At 39.9% G+C, this 21,698-nt stretch overlaps 1 protein-coding gene across 1 annotated transcript in view; it reads right to left on the bottom strand.

Moving 5' to 3' along the window:
• The window catches only part of ahctf1 (AT hook containing transcription factor 1), a 119,206-nt gene extending 105,029 nt beyond the window's left edge, over positions 1–14,177 (bottom strand). Inside the window, exons 1-2 of the mRNA XM_034187987.1 lie at positions 13,980–14,177; positions 8,813–8,939 (exon numbers count right to left, since the gene is read on the bottom strand). Coding sequence (XP_034043878.1) covers positions 8,813–8,933 — 121 coding nt within the window. The 5' untranslated portion in view covers positions 8,934–8,939; positions 13,980–14,177. The remainder of the gene's footprint in view (positions 1–8,812; positions 8,940–13,979) is intronic.
• Between the last annotated feature and the right edge of the window lie 7,521 nt (positions 14,178–21,698).

Here is a 21,698-nt window from a genome sequence, read left to right as displayed (position 1 = left end):
AATATTCCTGACAAATTTCAATCTGGGTTTCGTCACTTGCATTCTACTGAAACATATTTTAATGCGCAGAAATGCAGGTGAATATTTGGTACTTGTACTTTTGGCTGTCTGCGCTTTTGACCACTGTTGATCATGGTGTTTTAATTGAGAGATTAGGACAATGGGTGGGTATTTCTGGGTCAGCCCGAGATTGGTTTTTATCCTATCACTCTAAAGAGGTTCTCCGTTGCTGTGGCTAAAATATACATCCTTTCTTGCCATTCTGTCCTGTGGTGTGTCCCCAGATTCCGGTCTGGGACCTATTTTATTTGCATTGTACTTGCTTCACTTGCAGGGTCTAGCTAGCGCAAACTGAGTTACGGCCTGTACGCTAGAATTTGGACCGTTACGCTTATTTTCAATACCAGCGTCTGTAATCAACCGTTTCTGCAGCACGGACTCCAGTTTGAAGCATGAATCGAGCACTCATGCTCTTTGATCCGCTGCTCTTCAGAAGCGGTAAGTCCGCTTCTTAACCCCTCTGGAAGCCATTAAAATATCACGAGTCACTTTTGTGTGGATCAAAGTCACTAACTGGGACTCTTGTCTTGTTGCAGTCGAGAAACGAGAATCGTCCTCCATTCCGCACAGCTCCAAACACTGTGCAGCTCTCTACTGAGACAGAGTTCGCTCAGAATTAATAACTTCAAAACGAACTGCCCCTTAAAACAAAATTACACCTCTTTACAACGTTGCAATACAGACAAACTACAATCGACTAAAACGTTTTTCCTCCCAAAATGAGACGTCCTGCATTCTTTATAAACCTGACCTGCAGCACAGCTGCAAGAGCTCATCATAGGTATGGAAAGACATTCATGCCAATAATAATGTCTGAAAGGAAATGCTTTTGACAAAACTAACAGATTTATTTATGTTTATGTCCAGAGATCAAGGATCCACCATGTAGAGTTTATTATGTCCAGAGTTTACGGATCCAGTAACCAATTTCCTATTTATTTACTTTAAGACTCAATAAAATGTGTTCAATTTCAATTTAAATCAGCTTGTAAAGCACCAAATTACAACAAAAGCTGTCTCAAGGTGCCTCACACAGAACAGTTCAACATAAAAAAATTTTTTTAAATTAAAATAAAAAAATTCAAATACTTAATTAAAAACAGAAGTAAAAGAATAAATCATAAAACAAAAACTACTCATAAGAAAGAGAATAAAAATAGGTTTTAGGTCTTGACTTAAAAATGTCCACGGACTCCGACTGCCTCACCGAGGGCCACGTATTGGCTAACCCAGAATGAGACTGCCCACCCAACAAACTTCCCCAGCCTTCTGGACATGATGAAGGGACTTGGGCTGTCGTACCTGGCTTTTCCCCTTTGGGTACCCCTAGAATGGCCAATTTTTAGCTTGAATTTTCAAAAGCTTCCCCCCTTCCGCACCCTTCGTTCGTAATTCATTGTTCCCCAGCCTCAGTAAGTCTTCACTGGACCACCTACAAATGGTCCAGAATATGGCTGCAAGGATCCTTACAAGGTCTTCTAATTGGCCTCACGTAACACCTATTCTACAACCCCTGGCAAAAATTATGGAATCACCGGCCTTGGAGGATGTTCATTCAGTTGTTTAATTTTGTAGAAAAAAAAGCAAATCACAGACATGACACAAAACTGAAGTCATTTCAAATGGCAACTTTCTGGCTTTAAGAAACACTATAAGAAATCAAGAAAAAAAAAAATTGTGGCAGTCAGTAACGGTTACTTTTTTAGACCAAGCAGAGGGGAAAAAAATATGGACTCAGGAATAAATATGGACTGAGGAATAAATTATGGAATCACCCTGTAAATTTTGATCCCTAAAACTAACACATGCATCAAATCAGATCTGCTCACTAGTCTGCATCAAAAAAGGAGTGATCACACCTTGGAGAGCTGTTGCACCAAGTGGACTGACATGAATCATGGCTCCAACACGAGAGATGTCAATTGAAACAAAGGAGAGGATTATCAAACTCGTAAAGGAGGGTAAATCATCACGCAATGTTGCAAAAGATGTTGGTTGTTCACAGTCAGCTGTGTCTAAACTGTGGACCAAATACAAACAACATGGGAAGATTGTTAAAGGCAAACATACTGGTAGACCAAGGAAGACATCAAAGCGTCAAGACAGAAAACTTAAATCAATATGTCTCAAAAATCAAAAATGCACAACAAAACAAAAGAGGAACGAATGGGAGGAAACTGGAGTCAACGTCTGTGACCGAACTGTAAGAAATCGCCTAAAGGAAATGGGATTTACATACAGAAAAGCTAAACGAAAGCTATCATTAAACAGAAAAAAAACAAGGTTACAATGGGCTAAGGAAAAGCAATCGTGGACTGTGGATGACTGGATGAAAGTCATATTCAGGGATGAATCTCAAATCTGCATTGGGCAAGGTGATGATGCTGGAACTTTTGCTTGGTGCCGTTCCAATGAGATTTATAAAGATGACTGCCTGAAGAGAACATGTAAATTTCCACAGTCATTGATGATATGGGGCTGCATGTCAGGTAAAGGCACTGGGGAGATGGCTGTCATTATATCATCAATAAATGCACAAGTTTACGTTGATATTTTGGACACTTTTCTTATCCCATCAATTGAAAGGATGTTTGGGGATGATGAAATCATTTTTCAAGATGATAATGCATCTTGCCATAGAGCAAAAACTGTGAAAACATTCCTTGCAAAAAGGACACATAGGGTCAATGTCATGGCCTGCAAATAGTCCGGATCTTAATCCAATTGAAAATCTTGGTGAAGTTGAAGAAAATGGTCATGACAAGGCTCCAACCTGCAAAGCTGATCTGGCAACAGCAATCGGAGAAAGTTGAGCCAGATTGATGACAGAGTACTGTTTGTCACTCATTAAGTCCATGCCTCAGAGACTGCAGCTGTTATAAAAAGCCAGAGGTGGTGCAACAAAATACTAGTGATGTATTGGAGCGTTCTTTTGTTTTTCATAATTCCATAATTTTGTTCCTCAGAATTGAGTGATTCCATATTTTTTTCCCTCTGCTTGGTCTAAAAAAGTAACCGTTACTGACTGCCACAATTTTTTTTTCCTGAGTTTCTTATAGTGTTTCTTAAAGCCAGAAAGTTGCCATTTGAAATGATTTAGTTTTGTGTCATGTCTGTGATCTGCTTTTTTTCTACAAAATTAAACAACTGAATGAACATCCTCCGAGGCCGGTGATTCCATAATTTTTGCCAGGGGTTGTATGCTCTTTACATTGGCTCCCAATTCAGTTCAGACTGTAATTTAAACTGTCGGTGATGACTTTTAGAGCTCTGCATGGTCAAATGCCACTTTACATCAGTGAACTCTTGTACACATATGTGACAAACAGATCTCTGAGGTCTTCAGACCAGAACCTGTTGGTTGTACCAAAGTCAAGGCTGAAGACCAAAGGAGACTGTGCATTTGAGGTTGTGGCACCTAACTGCGAAAATGCACTAGACCACCAACACCTATGTTCCATGTACTCTGTTGGAACTTTTAAGGAGAAGCTCAAGACCTAATTGTCCTTGCTGGGCGCATTTTGTCACCGTTACTCGTGTTATGCAAAAATCACATGGCTTTTTTTTTTAAACTTATGTTTGCTTTCACCTTCTTGTTAAACTACAGAGGAAAGAGCAAAATGATCTATTATAGTTTAAACCTCTTCAAAAAAAACAAACTGGAACAGACTAACATTTGTCTTTATAGACATTAAAAGAATAAAAGTCGTGTTACTCACGTTACATGTTCACCAAGAACATTGCAGTACATTAAAACCTTAAGATTTGAAGTGAAGACTGCCAAGTAAGCAATTAGTAACTTTGTGAAAACTGTTGACTAGCCCTCCCACCCAACACCACCCCCACCCCACCCCACGCTCATTGATCAATCTTGTCCATCAACCATGGAAATACAGTGTCAATAGTCCTGTACAAGAAAGTTCAGTGGAGCATCTTTCTGAGTTCCTGATACTCCCTTCGTATCGCTTTCACAACGTCTTCATCAATCGAAAAGGGATCATGTCCAGGGTTTGCCTTTTAGAATAAATAGTTGTGTGCCTTAAAGCAACCAAAATCTGAAAAGTTTGGTGCCCCTCAGAAAAGTTCGGTACCAAACCTACCGCTACGCAGCATAGCGGCAAAGCAACTAGGGGGGGTCTGGGGGCATGCCCCCCACAAAATTTTGATATAAAAGGATGCAAATTGTGCATTCTGGTGATATCTGGGGCAGATTTGGGGTGAAATTATGGAAGAACAAAAAACGAAAGAGATCCGCACAGCCAGTTAGCTCCCAAACAAGCCTTTAATAACACACCAAAGGTGACGTTTCAGGCCTCGCCCTTCATCAGACAGGATGAAATTATGGAAGGGAATTTTGTGTTTTTGGAGTAATATTTTCTGAAATTTCGAAATTTTCTAACCTTGTCAGAAGCTGAGATGACCCCATGCCAATATGCACAGGCAGATTGGCATGGGGTCATCTCAACTGCCAATGTTTTATTAAACATCCAGCCCATTAACAATCATGGCTGCCATGAGTGTTGATTACACTTGTTGTGATTACAGAAAATCTATTAGCAGTCATCATGATCATCTGCCATTCTCTGCAGCACTTCAAGGTGTTCTTCCTCAGAATCAGAATTAAGCTCAGAATCTAAGGCAGCTCTTCCCACAAAAACTCTGTCATAATTGTGTTTATAAACCAGTCACCATTTGCTTTTATTATACATCTGTGTAGTTAATAAATAAAATAATCTTCACGGATGATTTGCTCACGCGCGCACGTAGAGAAATAAAAAAAAAAACTCTCCGCTGGCTGCTGTTTGCTCTTCCCTCAAAAACTCTGTCATAATTGTGTTTATAAACCAGTCACCATTTGCTTTTATTATACATCTGTGTAGTAAATAAATAAAATAATCTTCACGGATGATTTGCTCGCGCGTGCACGTAGAGAAATATAAAAAACTCTCCGCTGGCTGCTGTTCGTTCTTCGTTCTTCCCTCAAAAACGCTCCATTTGATCTGTGTATAATAAAACGCGGCATTACAAACAGAGGAGAAGAACATTTTTTGATGATGTTTTGTGTATGTGTCGGTCTCAGAAAGTCAAATTCTGCGCAAATTTTGTCCAAATTTGCTAGATTTCTGTACAGTTATGAAATAAAAAAGGTGGATTCCAGTCGGGAATGCAAGTCTAAAGAGTTGTGTGCCCGCCCCCAAAGTAGGGTGCCACGGGTTCCCGGGTAACCGCTAAAATCGAACCCTGATCATGTCCCGTGAGAGGGACAGGACCATGAAAAATCCTTTCCATCTCCGATATCGTTTTTTGTTCTCTGTCAGATTGTGACTTTTTGGGCCACCAAAACTGAGATGCACCAATCGTCTGCAGGAACTTGAAGTGTATCCCATTGTCTTGTTTCTCCACTGCCTTGTAAAATGCTTTGCTGTAGTAAATGGTGTAGTATTCCTGGAGCTGGATCTCTCTTTCCATTCATATTCCCATTACCTTAAATCAGGATTTATCAAAACATACCGATAGTACTGCACTGATCATGCCCTGAACACACCACAACCCCACCTCCCCCTGACAGAGCCCCCAACCTGATTTCCTGCACAGCAGTGAAATCATAATCAGATGCTGACAATTCATTTGAACTTCATTTCTTTAAACATACGAGGTCTGTCCATAAAGTGTCGTACCTTTTTATTTTTTCAAAAACTATATGGATTTCAATTCATATGTTTTTACATCAGACATGCTTGAACCCTCGTGCGCATGCGTGAGTTTTTCCACGCCTGTCGGTGACGTCATTCGCCTGTGAGCACGCCTTGTGGAAGGAGTGGTCCCGCCCCCTCGTCGGATTTTCATTGTCTGGAAATGGCGGAATGAAAAGGACTTTTCCATCAGAATTTTTTCAGAAGCTGTTAGAGACTGGCACCTAGAAACCATTCGAAAAAATTTATCTGGCTTTCAGTGAAAATTTTACGGGCTTCACAGAGAATAAGGACTTTAACTACAGCTTTAAGGACCCCTTTAAGGACGGTCGGTGCGCCGTGCTGCGACACAAACCACTGGATCATTTCTAAGCTGATGGCTCTGTGGATACGAGACCGTCGTGTGCTCTTTCTCTGGTTATCACAAGACCTGGACAGCAGCCATTTTCCGGCAGATTTCACTTTTAACAAGAGATTTTGTCATGGAAAGCCGCGCGGAGGCTTTGCGCGTCACGACCGAGTCGCTGATGAAGCGAGACAAAGGAACACCTCCGTTTCGGAGTGTCAGAGGACAAGTTGGGACATGTCCAGCTCTCCACAAGTTACTGTATAGTCACTCGAATGGTAAGCACTGAAAGCTGAGATTGACATGTCCCAACTTGTCCTCTAACACTCCGAAACGGAGGTGTTCGTCTCGTTTCATCAGCGAATCGGTCGTGACGTGCGAAGCCTCCACGCGGCTTTCCATGACAAAATCTCTTCTTAAAAGTGAAATCTGCCGGAAAATGGCTGATGTCCACGTCTTGTGATAACCAGAGAAAGAGCACACGAAGGTCTCGTATCCACAGAGCCATCAGCTTAGAAATGATCCAGTGGTTTGTGCCGCATCGTCGCAGCTCGCAGCGCACCGACCATCCTTAAAGGGGTCCTTAAAGCTGTAGTTAAAGTCCTTATTCTCTGTGAAGCCCGTAAAATTTTCACTGAAAGCCAGATAAATTTTTCGAATGGTTTCTAGGTGCCAGTCTCTAACAGCTTCTGAAAAAATTCTGATGGAAAAAAAAAATCCTCCTTTTCATTCCGCCATTTCCAGACAATGAAAATCCGACGAGGGGGCGGGACCACTCCTTCCACAAGGCGTGCTGACAGGCGAATGACGTCACCGACAGGCGTGGAAAAACTCACGCATGCGCACGAGGGTTCAAGCATGTCTGACGTAAAAACATATGAATGAAATCCATATAGTTTTAAAAAAAAATAAAAAGGACCGTTAATTTGTGGACAGACCACGTACATTTTTAATAAAAAACCTACCTACCTGTTTGTTTGATGTCGCTGGATTGAAATTTGTTATGACATGACACAAATTCAATTTCTCACACCATACAGGAAATGACATGTATCAGGTATTGCATTGTAGGAAAACAACCTGCCACCTATGTCTCAAAGTTAAAACAATAGCTAATTGGCTGCCACCCATATGTTAAACAATAACTAGTTGGCTGACTGAGTAACTTAGTGGTTCAGTGATGAAGTGAGTGTTACTCACGTTACACTACACGTTACAGATTTTGAAGCAGTTCTGCCCAAAGGCTATGAGGGATTTTTCTGATTTTGTTTCATGAATATAGTAATTCAGGGAAGAAGAGATGAATGCAGGGATCTGGTTGTCATATCTACCAGCACTGTCAAACTAGGGAAAGTTCATCATTTTCTGCTACTCACGTTACCTAGAAGGACTACCTCATTTTCATCGCCCAAGCTAAAAAAACACAAGGCTTACTTTTGAAATTAATATGTTGTTCTCAATACTCTAAGAAGAATACTAACAGAAAATAGTTATAAATTCTGTATTAAGCTCAGGACTTGAGTAATACAATGAGGAAAAAAAAAAACTGTGTTTTGGGCTTGAAACTTGCTGTTTTGTTGGGGCAAAAATGAGATGTGCAGCCAAAAACCTAAGGTCGGCTGAACTGATAGAAATCCTTGTGTTTCTCATACTTGGGTCCCCAAAGGACATAACCAAGTGGTATTTGATGTGATATTTACATTTTGAAATTTCACCTGCCATGTTACCTTTTTGCTGGAATTGCCTTTCTGTATTTTTACTTCTGTGTTCTTAATTTCCTGTACAGCTCTTTGCGATTTTATCTTGAAAGGCGCTGTACAAATAAACTTTACTAATTTACTTATTTCTCACTAGCTTTTACATAATATATGAGAAACATACATATAAACACAAAGCAAAGCGGTTTTGAAGAGACCAGCCACTAATGTCACGGTGCAGCTCTACTCTCATTGACTGTCATCCCCCAGCACTCAAACACAAAGCAGAACAGATTCAAACAGAATGTGACTTTTTAACCTCTTAAACTAACTCTTAAAATATGTTTCACAATACACCTTACGGTGCAAGTTGTATTGTGAAGGTTAGCCATCTTTGAACTTGTCCAAGGTCTGTGTCCCAAGAGCGTTCCCTGTGAATTTGAAGACTATGGCAGTAATAGAACTGGACTTATGCTGAACACAGACAGACAGACAGACAGACAGACAGACAGACAGACGGACGGACAGACAGACGGACGGACGGACGGACAGACAGTCAGACAGGTGGTAGCCAGGTCTTCGCAATACTCAAAGGCCATATGTAATATGTAGGCCTCAGGTAAAAATGGTTTGTTAAACATATTTCTGGTTTTCAGTTTAAAAAAAAATAAAAAAATAAAAATAAATAAATAAATAAAAACTCTTTTCTGAATCGAATTTTAGGCTTTGGGGTGTATTTAGTGTCACTGTTTTAATGCAGTATGTCAGAATGAAAGAAAAACTGTAAAGTCACACTGTAAGTTGTGCTGAAAAAATTACACCAAATAAAGCCAGGAAAACAGTTTAAGGTAAATTATGAAGGTAAAACCAAAAGTAGTCAACAATGACAACTTATACCCAAGACTCCAGAGAGTTAATGATAATGGAGGAGGCACAGCTGATTTGATATGCAAATTGTAAATTAAGGGAAAATAAGTTATGTTTTTAAAGTCCTACATCAATACAAATGGACTTACCAACAGTGAACTTCCCACGTAGCAAAGAAACTTGAGTGATTTCGTTATCACTGAGGGTATCTATCGTCACGCCTGGAAAAGGCAGCAGCCTGCTGGTGACGTGTGCAATCAGATTATGCATGGTTCACTGTACACAGAAGATACAAATATTTGTTAAAGCTGCAAGTTGTACATTTACCCCACACTTTGATTAATTTAGTGTTATCATGAATGAGTCACTATGAGTATGATACAGGAACAAAGTTTACACAAGTACAATAATTGGCTTATTTATGAATAATTTACAAACTATTCAAAATCAAAAGTAAAACGTATGCACACAATAATGTGCTAAAGTTTTAAGCACACCAGATTTTCAATAAAAATATCTTAGTTCTCCTCTTCATCAGCAAACAAAACTGAATTAGAAATGTTAAAACTTTCCCATCGTATTCCCCCCACCCCAAAAAGAGATTGTTATTCATTTCATTAAGGAAATCAAACACTAAACAACTATAACTCATTTGTCTGCCTTTCCTAAAACTAAACCCTGATTTCATTGAAAGTGTGCCTGTCATTGCAGCTGATCACTCAGTAAGAATTATTTTAAAAACATTGTCAAACCAGATTCTAATAACTCACAGGACGCTGTAAAGAATAAAATAAAACAAATGAAATATTTTATTATATGGCTGCGACGCTACGTGCGCTCTGATTCGCTGATTTCTGGCCTGATATTTTCCCCATATCAAACCGGTTACCATGACAATCGGCTCGAAACAAGTATTACATTGGTTGCAAACCAGAAAGCTAAAAACACGATTAGAAAATCAAATCAGACATGAACATACCAAGACACCTCATTTTTACAAAACAAAAACACCACCACACTAACCACATACGCTAAATACTCGACCAAAAAAATACACGCTGCAAACACGCCAAATATTTCTCAAATACCAAAACTCTAATCGCTGTCTGTTTACCCATGTTGAGCCCGTACGTAGCAGAGGGAGAGAGATAGCGTGCTGTCTCTCTCTTTGCCTTTTTTCCCCAAAAGCCTGCTGTTTTTGATCACCTCACGCAAGCACAGGCGCTGTGTACATGGATCGGATCAGACACACACACATCACTTTGGGCGATTGTCTCAAAATAGAGCCTGCATGGCCAAATTTCAAAACTACTTGTATAATATATTTGTTGATTTTATTTAAAGCTTTATTTTATTAGTATGGCCACCAAATTTCATGAAATGTTGATTTTCAGGGGGGAAACGGCTATTAAAGAGGGCATGTTGTTTGAGTATACGAGTATTTGTTAACAGAAAATGCTTTCAATTTTAAGGGTCATTTCTGCAAAAAATAAAAGTTTTGTTACATTATATTGTGAATTTAGCATATATGTTAGAATCAATTTATATATTTAAGCCTTTTATTTCTTGCATTTTTTCATTTTCCTTTATATTAAAGGGGTCAAACTAAACATTATAAGCCTAATATGTCACACACGTGACAGTAGATATTAATTTATTTTTTAATCCCAGTACCAGTATCTTATCGCCACTTCTCCTTCTCGGCATATTATGCGAGTAGGTTAGATGAGCTCATGAAGGCTGTTTAAAGTAGCTTCCAAGCAAAAGAGTGGAACATATTACTGTATACTTTTTAGTTCTGTTAACTGTTGTTGTTTATATATATTCTATGTTTAATAATATCTTGTGCTATTTATACCAGATTTTTTGACTTGTTATTGTTTACATTTCACTCTTGGTCACACACGTGACAGACACATAATCCTCTCGGACACTTAGTTTTAGTTTTTCACAGAAATTTGTATATATGTTCTTAAGAGTGTCAATTGCTGCAATATTTCATGTGCTCTTCTTTATGCTATCTTTTCCAAGTTCACAGACTTTTGAACTTGTTTTGAGAACATAATTAAAATTCATTTTTGAGTCACACACGTGACATGTCACATTCGCCTTGGTATCTGAAAAAAGGGTAATGAAAAAGTTGTGCTAATTATGTGTGCTAATAGAGTTGACCCAAGACTCAATAAATGTCTAATAATTTTCAAGGCCTCACATATTGCTAAAGCTTAAGGCGCTGAACTAGAACAAAATGGTTGCCAGAATGTCACACACGTGACGGGAGAATCGCCCCTTTCTATCCAGCTGATCACACTGGCTTTTCTGTTTTCATATGTCACACCTCTGTGGATCAAAGCTGTTCACACACGAATGCCCACTGCTGCTGGAACTTTTTCCAAATTTGATGCTCAAAGTCAAGCTTCTGTAAACTGCCGCCTGGTTTGCACAAACCAAGGCGCAGTTCGCTCTGAGAGATCACAGCAGATGACACGAAATATTATTACATTGTGTCGGCCCTCAAGGGCCTGTCACAGTAGCATATTCGTAGAGCTGCTCATTGCAGCGCTGTGTTTCATTTAAATACGCCCAAAATACGCGCGTACTCAGCCTTTAACAGTGTTCGTTCATACTTGCAGCTGCGTGTGTTCGCGTTTTAATGTGTGCACACAGTCGCGTGTGCCATCCTGCACCAGTTTCAGTGCTATTTTCTGCCTCTGTGGAAGTGCACTCTGTTCTCTACTGCAGGGAGATGTGAAATGCGCACAGTACCGTGTTGAAGTGTGGGCGGGCTCACAATAGCGGACAGTAGCACGGCGCTGTGTGCTCTCACGTGAAGGCTCCATGCTGTGCTGTACACCGAAGAAAATTAAACAGATTGAATTTCTTCCGTCCTACGTGCGTAGCCCTCAACATACTGCTACGTATTGAGAAAAAAACTCCTCGTGAAGTGGGCGGAGAGCTGCTCATTACAGCGTAGACGATACGCTGTAATGAGCAGCTCTATGAATACGCCACTGTGACAGGCCCTTCAGCTACACGGAAACAAACAAGGCTGATCGCGCTCTTGCAAAGACCCCCTGCTCTAAACAAAAACGCAGCCATCAATGATTGTATCAGCCATCAGCAACTCCACGGAAATGAGGCTGATCATGCTCCTGCAAAGCCCCCCGCTGAGAACAAATACGCAATGATCAAAGATCACTTCCTCAGAACTTTTGAACTGTCAGACTGAAAGGGCCAGCAGGCTCTTCTCTCTGTACAGGCTGGGGGACAGCAAGCCCTTCAGAGTTCATGGACAGAATTCTGCAGCTCCAGCCAGACTTTTTGTGCAGCAACTCTATCCTCATGTGTGCGCAGCGCTGTAACAACATCACATGCGCTGGCGGAGGCCGACAAATTATTCCTGGCCGGCCAGCACCATGGCATGACCGCAGCAGCACTCGGCACATCACATGCAGAGGCAGAAGCCCCACACGACACACCAGCTCCGCCGTGGAGAAGCTGCATCTCTCTTCCACAAAAGTGCTCACAAATCGGCTTCTGGACTGTGTGAAAACATTCAGTTGATCAAACAAAATCAAACTAAACGTTAAGATTACAAAAACTAAGTAAACAATAAAAAATCATCAACAACTACAGCAAAACAAAATACGGATGAATTGAGGTTTTCGGTGGCATTCTTTCAAATTTTTCAACAGTTTAAAAATCCAGATGAAGCGCCAGCTGCAGGAACAAAACTATGTGAAGGTTAAGCGATGCCAACAAAGGTCAACGAAAGCCCAGATTTCTTGTTTCGTTTGGGCTTCGTTGCCCTTCGCTAAGTGCCATATGCCCGGGCCATTAGCAAGTTCTTCATGGAGGTGAAGCCAACAGGTCTGACTATGAGCCCAAAACCGTGAGCAGCTTTCATATTCGAACGATACTGTAAACTTGTGTGTTTATATATAGTAGCCATATAATAAACAAATTATTAACCTCGCTTGCCCTGTCTGTACAGGAATATCAGACCGAGGTATAAGTATGGACAGAGCATTTGCGAGGTCCGTGCCAAAAACGCTGAGACCTCACGCTCAGTTAATTATCCTTTAATATCAGCAAAACATTTTCTGCACAATGCCAGTCTCACAGCATCTGCTTTACACTGGCAGACTGTAGACAAGTGCGTCTGAAACTGGGGATCAACACATGACATAAGATCTACAACATTTGAGCTCTGATAATTAAGATTTTTATACCCTATGTAGGGTTCTCACCCAAAATTTTTAGTATAGTGGTGCTGTTGGCAATTATCACCCAAGGCAGCATGGGAAAGTAGGTCCTCCAGAGGAGAAAGCGCCAGCATGCTGACTGTTTCGAGTACAAATGGAGGACATTTCTTGCAACTTCAGCTTTCATTCTTCTCTAAATACACAATTTAACAGACAAGAAAATCTCCAACACCAAGTTCTACTTATGATACAGGGTTATTTATTGCACAATACATAACAATCTACAATCTAAATATAAGAAATCGCTCTGGAATTAACAATTAGACCAAGATATAAAAGTTCAAATAAAAGTTTCCAAAATATTGGACAATCAGGTACTTAAGCTAACAGTAACACCCAAATCATGAGATCACAACAACATTTATTTAACAGGACTGTGAAATGAAAAATGTGAAATCCGAGGAAAGTTTGCAGGGGGTCTTGGGGCCCCAGAAACCAAATATTGTATCTAATGATACATTTTCAGCATCTCCTGGAAGAAAAAAATCTCAAAAGAAGTGCATATTTAAATGACCCTAGATTCAACCTTGTAGTGGCTGGTTGGTTGTTTGGGTCAGCAATTTGCATAACCTTAACTGTGTGTATTGTTAAAAGTTTGGGCTTCAATGAGATCGTGAAATTAATCAATCCCACCAACAATTAAGTCTGTTTACCTACAGCTACGGGAGTTTCTAACCAGCTAAGAGCACCAGAACTGTGGGGAAATTTTTCTGTCACCGACTTTGGAGCGATCAACTCGGGACAGGTTTTCGCCAGTGGCAATACTGTGGGTTTTTTTACGCTGCAGTTTATTCTCGGCAGTTTTATTTTGCTTTAGCTAGCGCTAACAGTTGTTAGCTTTGAGGTGGGACAACGGAGACATCATGCAGCCTTACAATACCGAAGTGTGTTGATCTATAGCAACCATGTTCGTCAGAAACCAGCGTTATTCTTCAAGCTTTTTTTTCGTTGTAAATTGACAAAACTAATGTATAGAGCTAGCCATGAGTTAGCAATTAGCTGGCTAACGATGGAAAACGTGATGCAATGTGCCGCTAGCTGGAAATGTTACCTGTCCACGGAGAGGCTGTGTTCCTTGACCAGTGTTACGATTCCTTGCTGTTCCTGTCATAATCTGTTTTTAAAGGCTGAGGCCATATGTGTAGTCTTTTCCACACTTATTAGCTGATAAAATCCTCTGAACCACTCTACACGCCAGAGTTCAACAACTCAAAAGCGCCATTTCCACCCCGTAGAAAAGTCTTCTTTTAATTTTATGGCAGATTAAAAACCTGTATAAAACGCCCACAGCGCCACCTACAGCGCAGTGCCATAAATAGTCTCTGTGGTGCAGGAAACATGTCTGTCCAGCTCCCCGCAAAGGAGGTGCAAACTGCCTGATACATGATCTCAAATATATTTTAAATCTTTCATCTTGAACTGGCATATTTCAGTAGTTTTTGTCTTAATCCTAATAAACCAACAGGTGGTGAGTGACAGGGCTGGATCCAGAGTGAAAATCTGACAGATGCATTTTTGCCCAATGATAAAATAAATATCGTATTTGTCTTGTTATTCAATAATCTTCATTCTTTTATTCGTGTGCAACATACACTGTCACACTTCTGTCACACTTTTAAGATTAGGCTTAAAACTTTCCTTTTTGCTAAAGCTTATAGTTAGGGCTGGATCAGGTGACCCTGAACCATCCCTTAGTTATGCTGCTATAGACGTAGACTGCTGGGGGGTTCCCATGATGCACTGTTTCTTTCTCTTTTTGCTCTGTATGCACCACTCTGCATTTAATCATTAGTGATCGATCTCTGCTCCCCTCCACAGCATGTCTTTTTCCTGGTTCTCTCCCTCAGCCCCAACCAGTCCCAGCAGAAGACTGCCCCTCCCTGAGCCTGGTTCGGCTGGAGGTTTCTTCCTGTTAAAAGGGAGTTTTTCCTTCCCACTGTAGCCAAGTGCTTGCTCACAGGAGGTCGTTTTGACCGTTGGGGTTTTACATAATTATTGTATGGCCTTGCCTTACAATATAAAGCGCCTTGGGGCAACTGTTTGTTGTGATTTGGCGCTATATAAAAAAAAATTGATTGATTGATTGACTTCTTTTAATATATTTATTATACGTCATGGACCATAGTGAACACTTCTTATTTGTATAAATATGATGTCCTAAAAAAAAACACTATAACAAAAATTGACTGTAAACAGGATCAAATTTATTGCCAAAATCTTTCAATTATACCTGAAGCTATATATGATTTTTTTTCAGTTGATAAAATCAATAAAAAATATGACTGCATATATTCTTAATAATATTAAGATACAGACAGTTCACAGAAGACATTTTCCAGTGATACCAATCAAAATTAGAAACAGTCCAGCAGGTAACAATATTCATCATGTCCATGACTAGTATATTTAGATTTTGTTGTGATTTGGCTCTTTATAAGCCGATTAAATTGAAACTGAATTGAAATTGAACATTTTATTGAGTCTTAAAGTAAATATATATGAAATTGTCACTGGATCCTTAAACTTTGGACATAATAAACTCTACATGGTGGATCCTTGATCTCTGGACATAAATACGTATAAACAAAATCTGTAGTTTTTGTCAAAAGCATTTCCTTTCAGACATTATTGGCATGAATGTCTTTCCATATATTTGAGCTGAGCTCTTAACAGCTGCTGTGCTTCACTTCAGGAATTTGTAAAGAAATACAGCACGTCTCATTTTGGGAGGAAAAACGTTCTAGTCGATTGTAGTTTCTTGTCTGTATTACAACGTTTTAAAGACGTTTCATTTTATTTAAAGCGGCGATTCATTTTGAAATTATTCCGACCGGACTCTGTCTCGACAGAGAGCCGCTCAGCGTTTCGAGCTGTGTGAACGGAACGGAGGACGATTCTCGTTTCTTGACAGCAACAAGACAAGAGTCCCAGTTAGTGACTTTAATACACACAGAAGTGACTCGTGATATTTTAATGGCTTTGCGAGGGGTTAAGAAGCGGACTTACCGCTTCTGAAGAGCAGCGAATCAAAGAGCCACGAGTCATTGAATCGAAGCATTGCTTCAATGGTTCACGGCTTCAAAGTGGAGTCGCGCTGCAGAAACGCTTGATTACTGAGCCGCTGCAGACCAAACCCTGAATATCCGACTTTTTTTGTACGTGACTCCGAAACTCGGAAAAATCCGTATAATTTACGGACTATAGGTTGACATGAAAACCAAAGCTGTGTTCACCGCGGGAACACGTTCGGCACTATTCGGGATTATTCAAGATTTTTTATTTATTTATTTATTTTTTTTTTTACTGATGACGAACGATAATCCAAATCGGTCTGGATCCGGGCCTGAGTGATACTACATACAATTCTTCCTTTATGTCTTTCAACCTCAACATGCTGTTTTTAAATTCTGTTTAATTTTATTTAGTTAAAATGAGTTTGTCAGTTTTATTTCATTTGCACAGCATAGGTGCCTCTTCTTTAACTGTTTTATGATGCCTGACATTCCATTTATTAAATCATGAAAAATAAATAAATATCATAATTTTCACTGATGTATTTTTCCAAAGGAGAAAGATGAAATTCACTCAACTTGACTTCAGTTGAATGATTTATTATAAAAATGTATTATTAAAAATTAGTATTAATAAAATATTATTATTATTGTTGTTGTTGTTAAGTAATTTCCTTATGGCAGTGATGGTCAGATGAAGCCACATTAACATGTCAAGGCTTCCCAGGCAATTGCTTCACCAAAAGTTTCATCACTCAAAGCACATCTAGTGGTCATTTGTAGCACCTTTATTATGATACTACGTGCTGGAAGATGCACAGTGAATTTTAGTGGACATGTAGTAGTCATCATATCAGCACTGACAACATGGGTACATTTTCATGCACATTATTTGAAAGTGCTTAACTGTTGTTTTAGCAATAAAACAAGTATTTTGTGTTGTGTGGGCCGCCAGAAGAGGAGGTACTGCTGGCCCACCACCAGAGGGCGCCCTGCCTGAAGTGCGGGCTTCAGGCACGAGAGGGCGCTGCCGCAGGAACAGCCGAGGTGACAGCTGTCACCGATCATCTGCATCTCACCCTGGATAAAAGCAGGATGACACCTCCACCACGTCGCCGAGATATCGACTTCTTTGAGAGGTAACTTTCTCTGCCTGTATTGGTTGATTCCAAGAGCTATTGTGTTGCAGCTGTCTAACCAGAGGACCGGCGTGGGTCGCGACTGTTTCGTCCTACTTCCCGTCAGATAAGTGGTTAAACAGACGCTGCACGAGTGTGTGTTAGAGGTGGAGGTGGAATTCCCACCGTTATTGTTACGGGGTGTATACACACCCACACCTGACTGTCTTTGTTCTCCGCCAGCAGTACCAGATCCGACACGCTGAGACGGTGGCCACCTGGGGGACTCGAGACCTGGCGGCTCCAGTATTCTCCGGGTTCGGTGGCGGAGGAAATCGTGTGGTTCCGGTTCATCTCCAGACGGGCGTCTCCTATCGTCGAGGCTGCCCACACGACACCTTCATTAATTGACTTGTATCTATTCTATAATCTGCTGTGTGTGGTTGTGACATTCACAACAGTAAAGTGTTCTAATTTAACTCCCTCTATTGTCCGTTCATTTACGCCCCCTGTTGTGGGTCCGTGTCACTACACTTTCCCAACAATTTTGAGTGACTGGAAAAATGACAGTGTTTGTGTTGGGCAAGTGAGAGGGGATTGCTTTATTATTATTATTATTTTTATTAAATTTTTAAAAATTGCCCACGGGTAAGGGGATTTTTTTGTTTGTCAATTTATTTATTTATTTTGTAATAAGGACGATTGTGCTTGAAGAGACGGGGCATTACTTTTCTTTGCAAGAACATCAAGTTTTTAATAATATGTATAAAAATACAAAAATCCTTCTAATTAAATGGGAGGAATCGATTCAGAATGTTCACTTCTAAAAAGATGCCATCAATTCAGGATTAAGAGAATCATAACACAAAATGAAACAGTCATGATTTTGTCCAAGCAAGAACTCATTTCTCTTTGGTTACGTGATATTCAGAAAAGTGATACAGGCCTCGCATTCGTGTCAGACATATCAGTGGTGCAGCTTAGCTAAAAATTTCCATAATAATTGTGCATTTTGTAATAAAAGCACCACATTTAGCACAGATGTAGCCAAGGTATTTAAAAAAAGGATACTGAGCCATTGTGAATTTTCATGATGCTTGCCATGGCAACCATTTTTAAAAATGCCCGAATAGTATTGAAAAATATATCCCGTTATTAGTCGGATTGCAAAGACTCCAAAATGTACAGTTTGGACTATCTATAAGTAAATATTATGGCTTTATGGGGTAAAAACAGCAAAAAGGACGACAAAGGTCCATTTCAGTTTCTACAGGGGTCAAAAGTTACAGTCCCCCTTAAGCCCCCCCCTCTCTGTTGGAAACCCTGATACAGATGCAGTAACAACTGGAACAGGGCAGCATTTTTATACAACATTTTATACAGTTGACGATATCCTTTGACCTTGACCTACTTTGTCAAGGTCACCAAGGGTCAATCTCTGTGTCGTGGGTGACATTTTGTGTCAGACCTCACTTCTGATGTCTCCAGAAAATTTGAACCATTATCCCCATTACTTATTGAAATATTATATTTTGAGCACAAACAAGCAACACAGGCAATCTAAGTTTGATCACAGTATATCACTTTGTCTTAAGCCATTTTCTATTAGAACAATAGGCCGATAATAACGACCTTCAAAATTAAATTTTGCTGGACTGGGTGGACAGATCTTGACAAATGAGGCGTCATTTTGTTCGTGGCCTCTATCTTTCTATTAGATTAATAATGCTATTGAATCATTTTGAAAAAATGTGTCAGGATTCGGCCCATTCAGGGCCTTGGTCATGGTTTTATCATCTTGCCTTGCTTCTGTTTTTGATTATTCTGTTTATCTTTACCTTCTGTGTTTTATCATTTTGGTGATGCTCTGTTTATGATTAGTTTGTTTCATTTATTTTCTGTGTATCACTTGGTTGTCATGTATTTAGTTTTGTCTTCCTGTCCGGCCTGTAGTTTGTTTTTCTCTATTGCTCATTGTATTGCATTTGTATTCTTTTACTCGTGTTCCATTTAGTTACTTCAGTCTTAGTTTAATTTTGTTTATCATATTTATTGTATTGTGCTTTAGTCACTGGTTTTAGTTGGTATTTATCTTCAGTGTTTTCATCTGGTTATGTTTCTTTATTGCTTTCTGTTTATCATTTATTCTGTGTTGTCCTTGTTTGTATTCTTGTGTCACTGGTTTAGTTTATGTCATTTATTTTCTGGTCAGCTTGTAATCACTATGGCATTTACTTTTATACTTTAATCTGTAGCAATTATCTGTTTGTTTTGATCATATGTTGTATTATCTGTTAATTCCATTTTGCCATCAGTGAGTTCTAGTTTAACCTTTGCTTTTTGTTTTCTCATTGTGTTTGCACTCAGCCTCTCACTGTAGTCATTGTTTTTCCCTTATACTTTAGCCACGTGGTGAGTTCTGTCTTGGATACGTTTCTACCTTTTATTTTCTGTGGTATTCAGTTCTTTTTGTCTGTTTGGTTGTGGGTGGGGTCACTTGCATGCAGTTGTTTCGTCTGTCACACCCACCTGTCTTCCCTGTCTTGTCTGGCCACACCCCTTCCAGAATCTTCCTCACACCTGATTACTCCCCTGGTATTTAAGCCCTCACTTTCTCTCTATCCCCTGCCAGTTTGTTGATCGTGTATCTCATCCTTGCATCCAGTTTCTGTCTTGTTTGCCTTGTGATTTTGACCTTGCTTGTTTTTTCGCTTTCTGCCACGCTGTGAACCTGACCCCTGCTTGTGAATTGTACTACAAATTTGCCTCTCGTCTGCCTGTACCGCTGCCTCGCTGACTGCCTTATTGTGTACCGAACTATTGCCTGTTTTTTGATAAAGCCTTTTTATTACCTCTACATCACCTGCAAGTCTGCATCATATGTCCTACCACTTTCTGTGCCTCGCCACACCCAGTCATGTCAAAATGTCCAAGTGCCTACACTAGATGACACTAAACCCCCCACAGTGTAACGTAAATATAGAGACAAAATATACTGTAGAATGTGAGAGTAAATAATTTAACTGAAGATTGAGGACAATCAATTCAAATATATATTCTATGTAAGAGTTAGAAGTCACCTACAGTGGAACCTCGTCATGCAAATTTAATTCATTCCGTGACCAAGCTCATAAGTCAATCTGCTCATATTTCAAATGAATTTTCCATTTCCAGCCTTGTAAAACATCCCCAAACCACTCTAAATTATGAAAAAAGATTTTTTTTTCTTTACAAATAGACATGTATTGTATACAGTACTTTACCTGTGCATAATAAAATACTGAACTACATAAAATAAAAAAAAAAGTTTTATTAAGTGTTCTTACCTTGGAAACAGACGAAAACACACTGTAAACTTATAACCGAAACTTAAAGTTCTTATCTACAAGGGTCAAGACAGAAGACAGACTACCAGAGCAAGAATTTTAGCTGAGGAAGCGTCTGCGATTTAAAGTGAAACGTCCTTGTGTCAAGCAACCCAGTCCAGTCGAAGATTAAAGCTTCTCTTCTCTACTATTAAACTGTAGATCCTTAAAAGGAGCATATATGGAGCTAAATCAAGGCCAAAAGTTTTGTAATCTGAAAATAAAAAAGATTGAAAAAATAAATTTTGGAACTGAAAATTCAATGTTTGTTCTTGAATTTTATAATCATTTAAAGTTTAAGTATTATCAAAATAAAAATAAGTGTAAGATATATATTTTTCACTTTAAATTTTTTATTCAGGTCTGTAATTTTTTTTTTTTGATCAAATAATTTATTTTCATTCATATTTCTTTTTTCACCTTCAGATCTTTTTTTCCCACTTTCAGATTTTATTTTTTCAGTTTCAAACTTTTGGCCCTGTTCTGGCGTAGCTTTGATTGAGAAGGGCGTGGAATTGTGAGTGACAGGAGAGCAATCAGTCCTCACATGATGTTGCGTTCAGGAAACGTGGGTACTTTGAAATGACTGCTCCCGTCTCCATCATTTATTTACTACGCAGCTGGCGCGTGAAAGAAAATAGAGAGAATGAAAGCTTATTACGAGGCTTTAAACCCTCGAGATAAAGCTGTTTATTGTGATCGATGTGTAGCAGTTGGTTCAGTGGATCCGTATGTTGTACCGGATAGTGAATTTAATGACGAAGTAACAAAGTTAACCGCCCGTAAATCCAAATCCAAAGCCGCCCGGAAGAGCGCTCCAGCAACCGGCGGTGTTTAGAAGCCCGAACTTTACAGGCACGGCACTGTGGCGCTGAGAGAGATCCACCACTACCAGAAATCCACCGAGCTGCTGATCCACAAGCTGCCGACCAGCGACCAGGTCAGCCTCGCTGGCCTCCTGCAGAGCATCACAGCGGAGTTCTGAAAGCGGAGGTCGGTCTTGAAGTCCTGAGCGATTTCTCTCACCAGGTGTTGGAAGGGCAGCTTGTGGATCAGCAGCTCGGTGGATTTCTGGTAGCGGCGGAGTGCCACAGTGCCAGGCCTGTAACGGCGAGGCTACTTCACACCGCCGGTAGCCGGAGCGCTCTTCCGGGCAGCTTTGGCTTTACGGGCGGTCTGCTTTGTTCTGCTGCTTGGTCCATATTAAAGCTTTCTTCAGATCTGCTGAGCCAGGTCTCTCTATCTGTCTGTGTAGAAAGCTCGGAACACTCCACTG

The sequence above is a fragment of the Thalassophryne amazonica genome, chromosome 2 (assembly GCF_902500255.1).
Source record: "Thalassophryne amazonica chromosome 2, fThaAma1.1, whole genome shotgun sequence".
Taxonomy (NCBI): domain Eukaryota; kingdom Metazoa; phylum Chordata; class Actinopteri; order Batrachoidiformes; family Batrachoididae; genus Thalassophryne; species Thalassophryne amazonica.
Note: the sequence above shows the minus strand (reverse complement) of the source record. Positions and strands in the feature narration are given on the sequence as shown.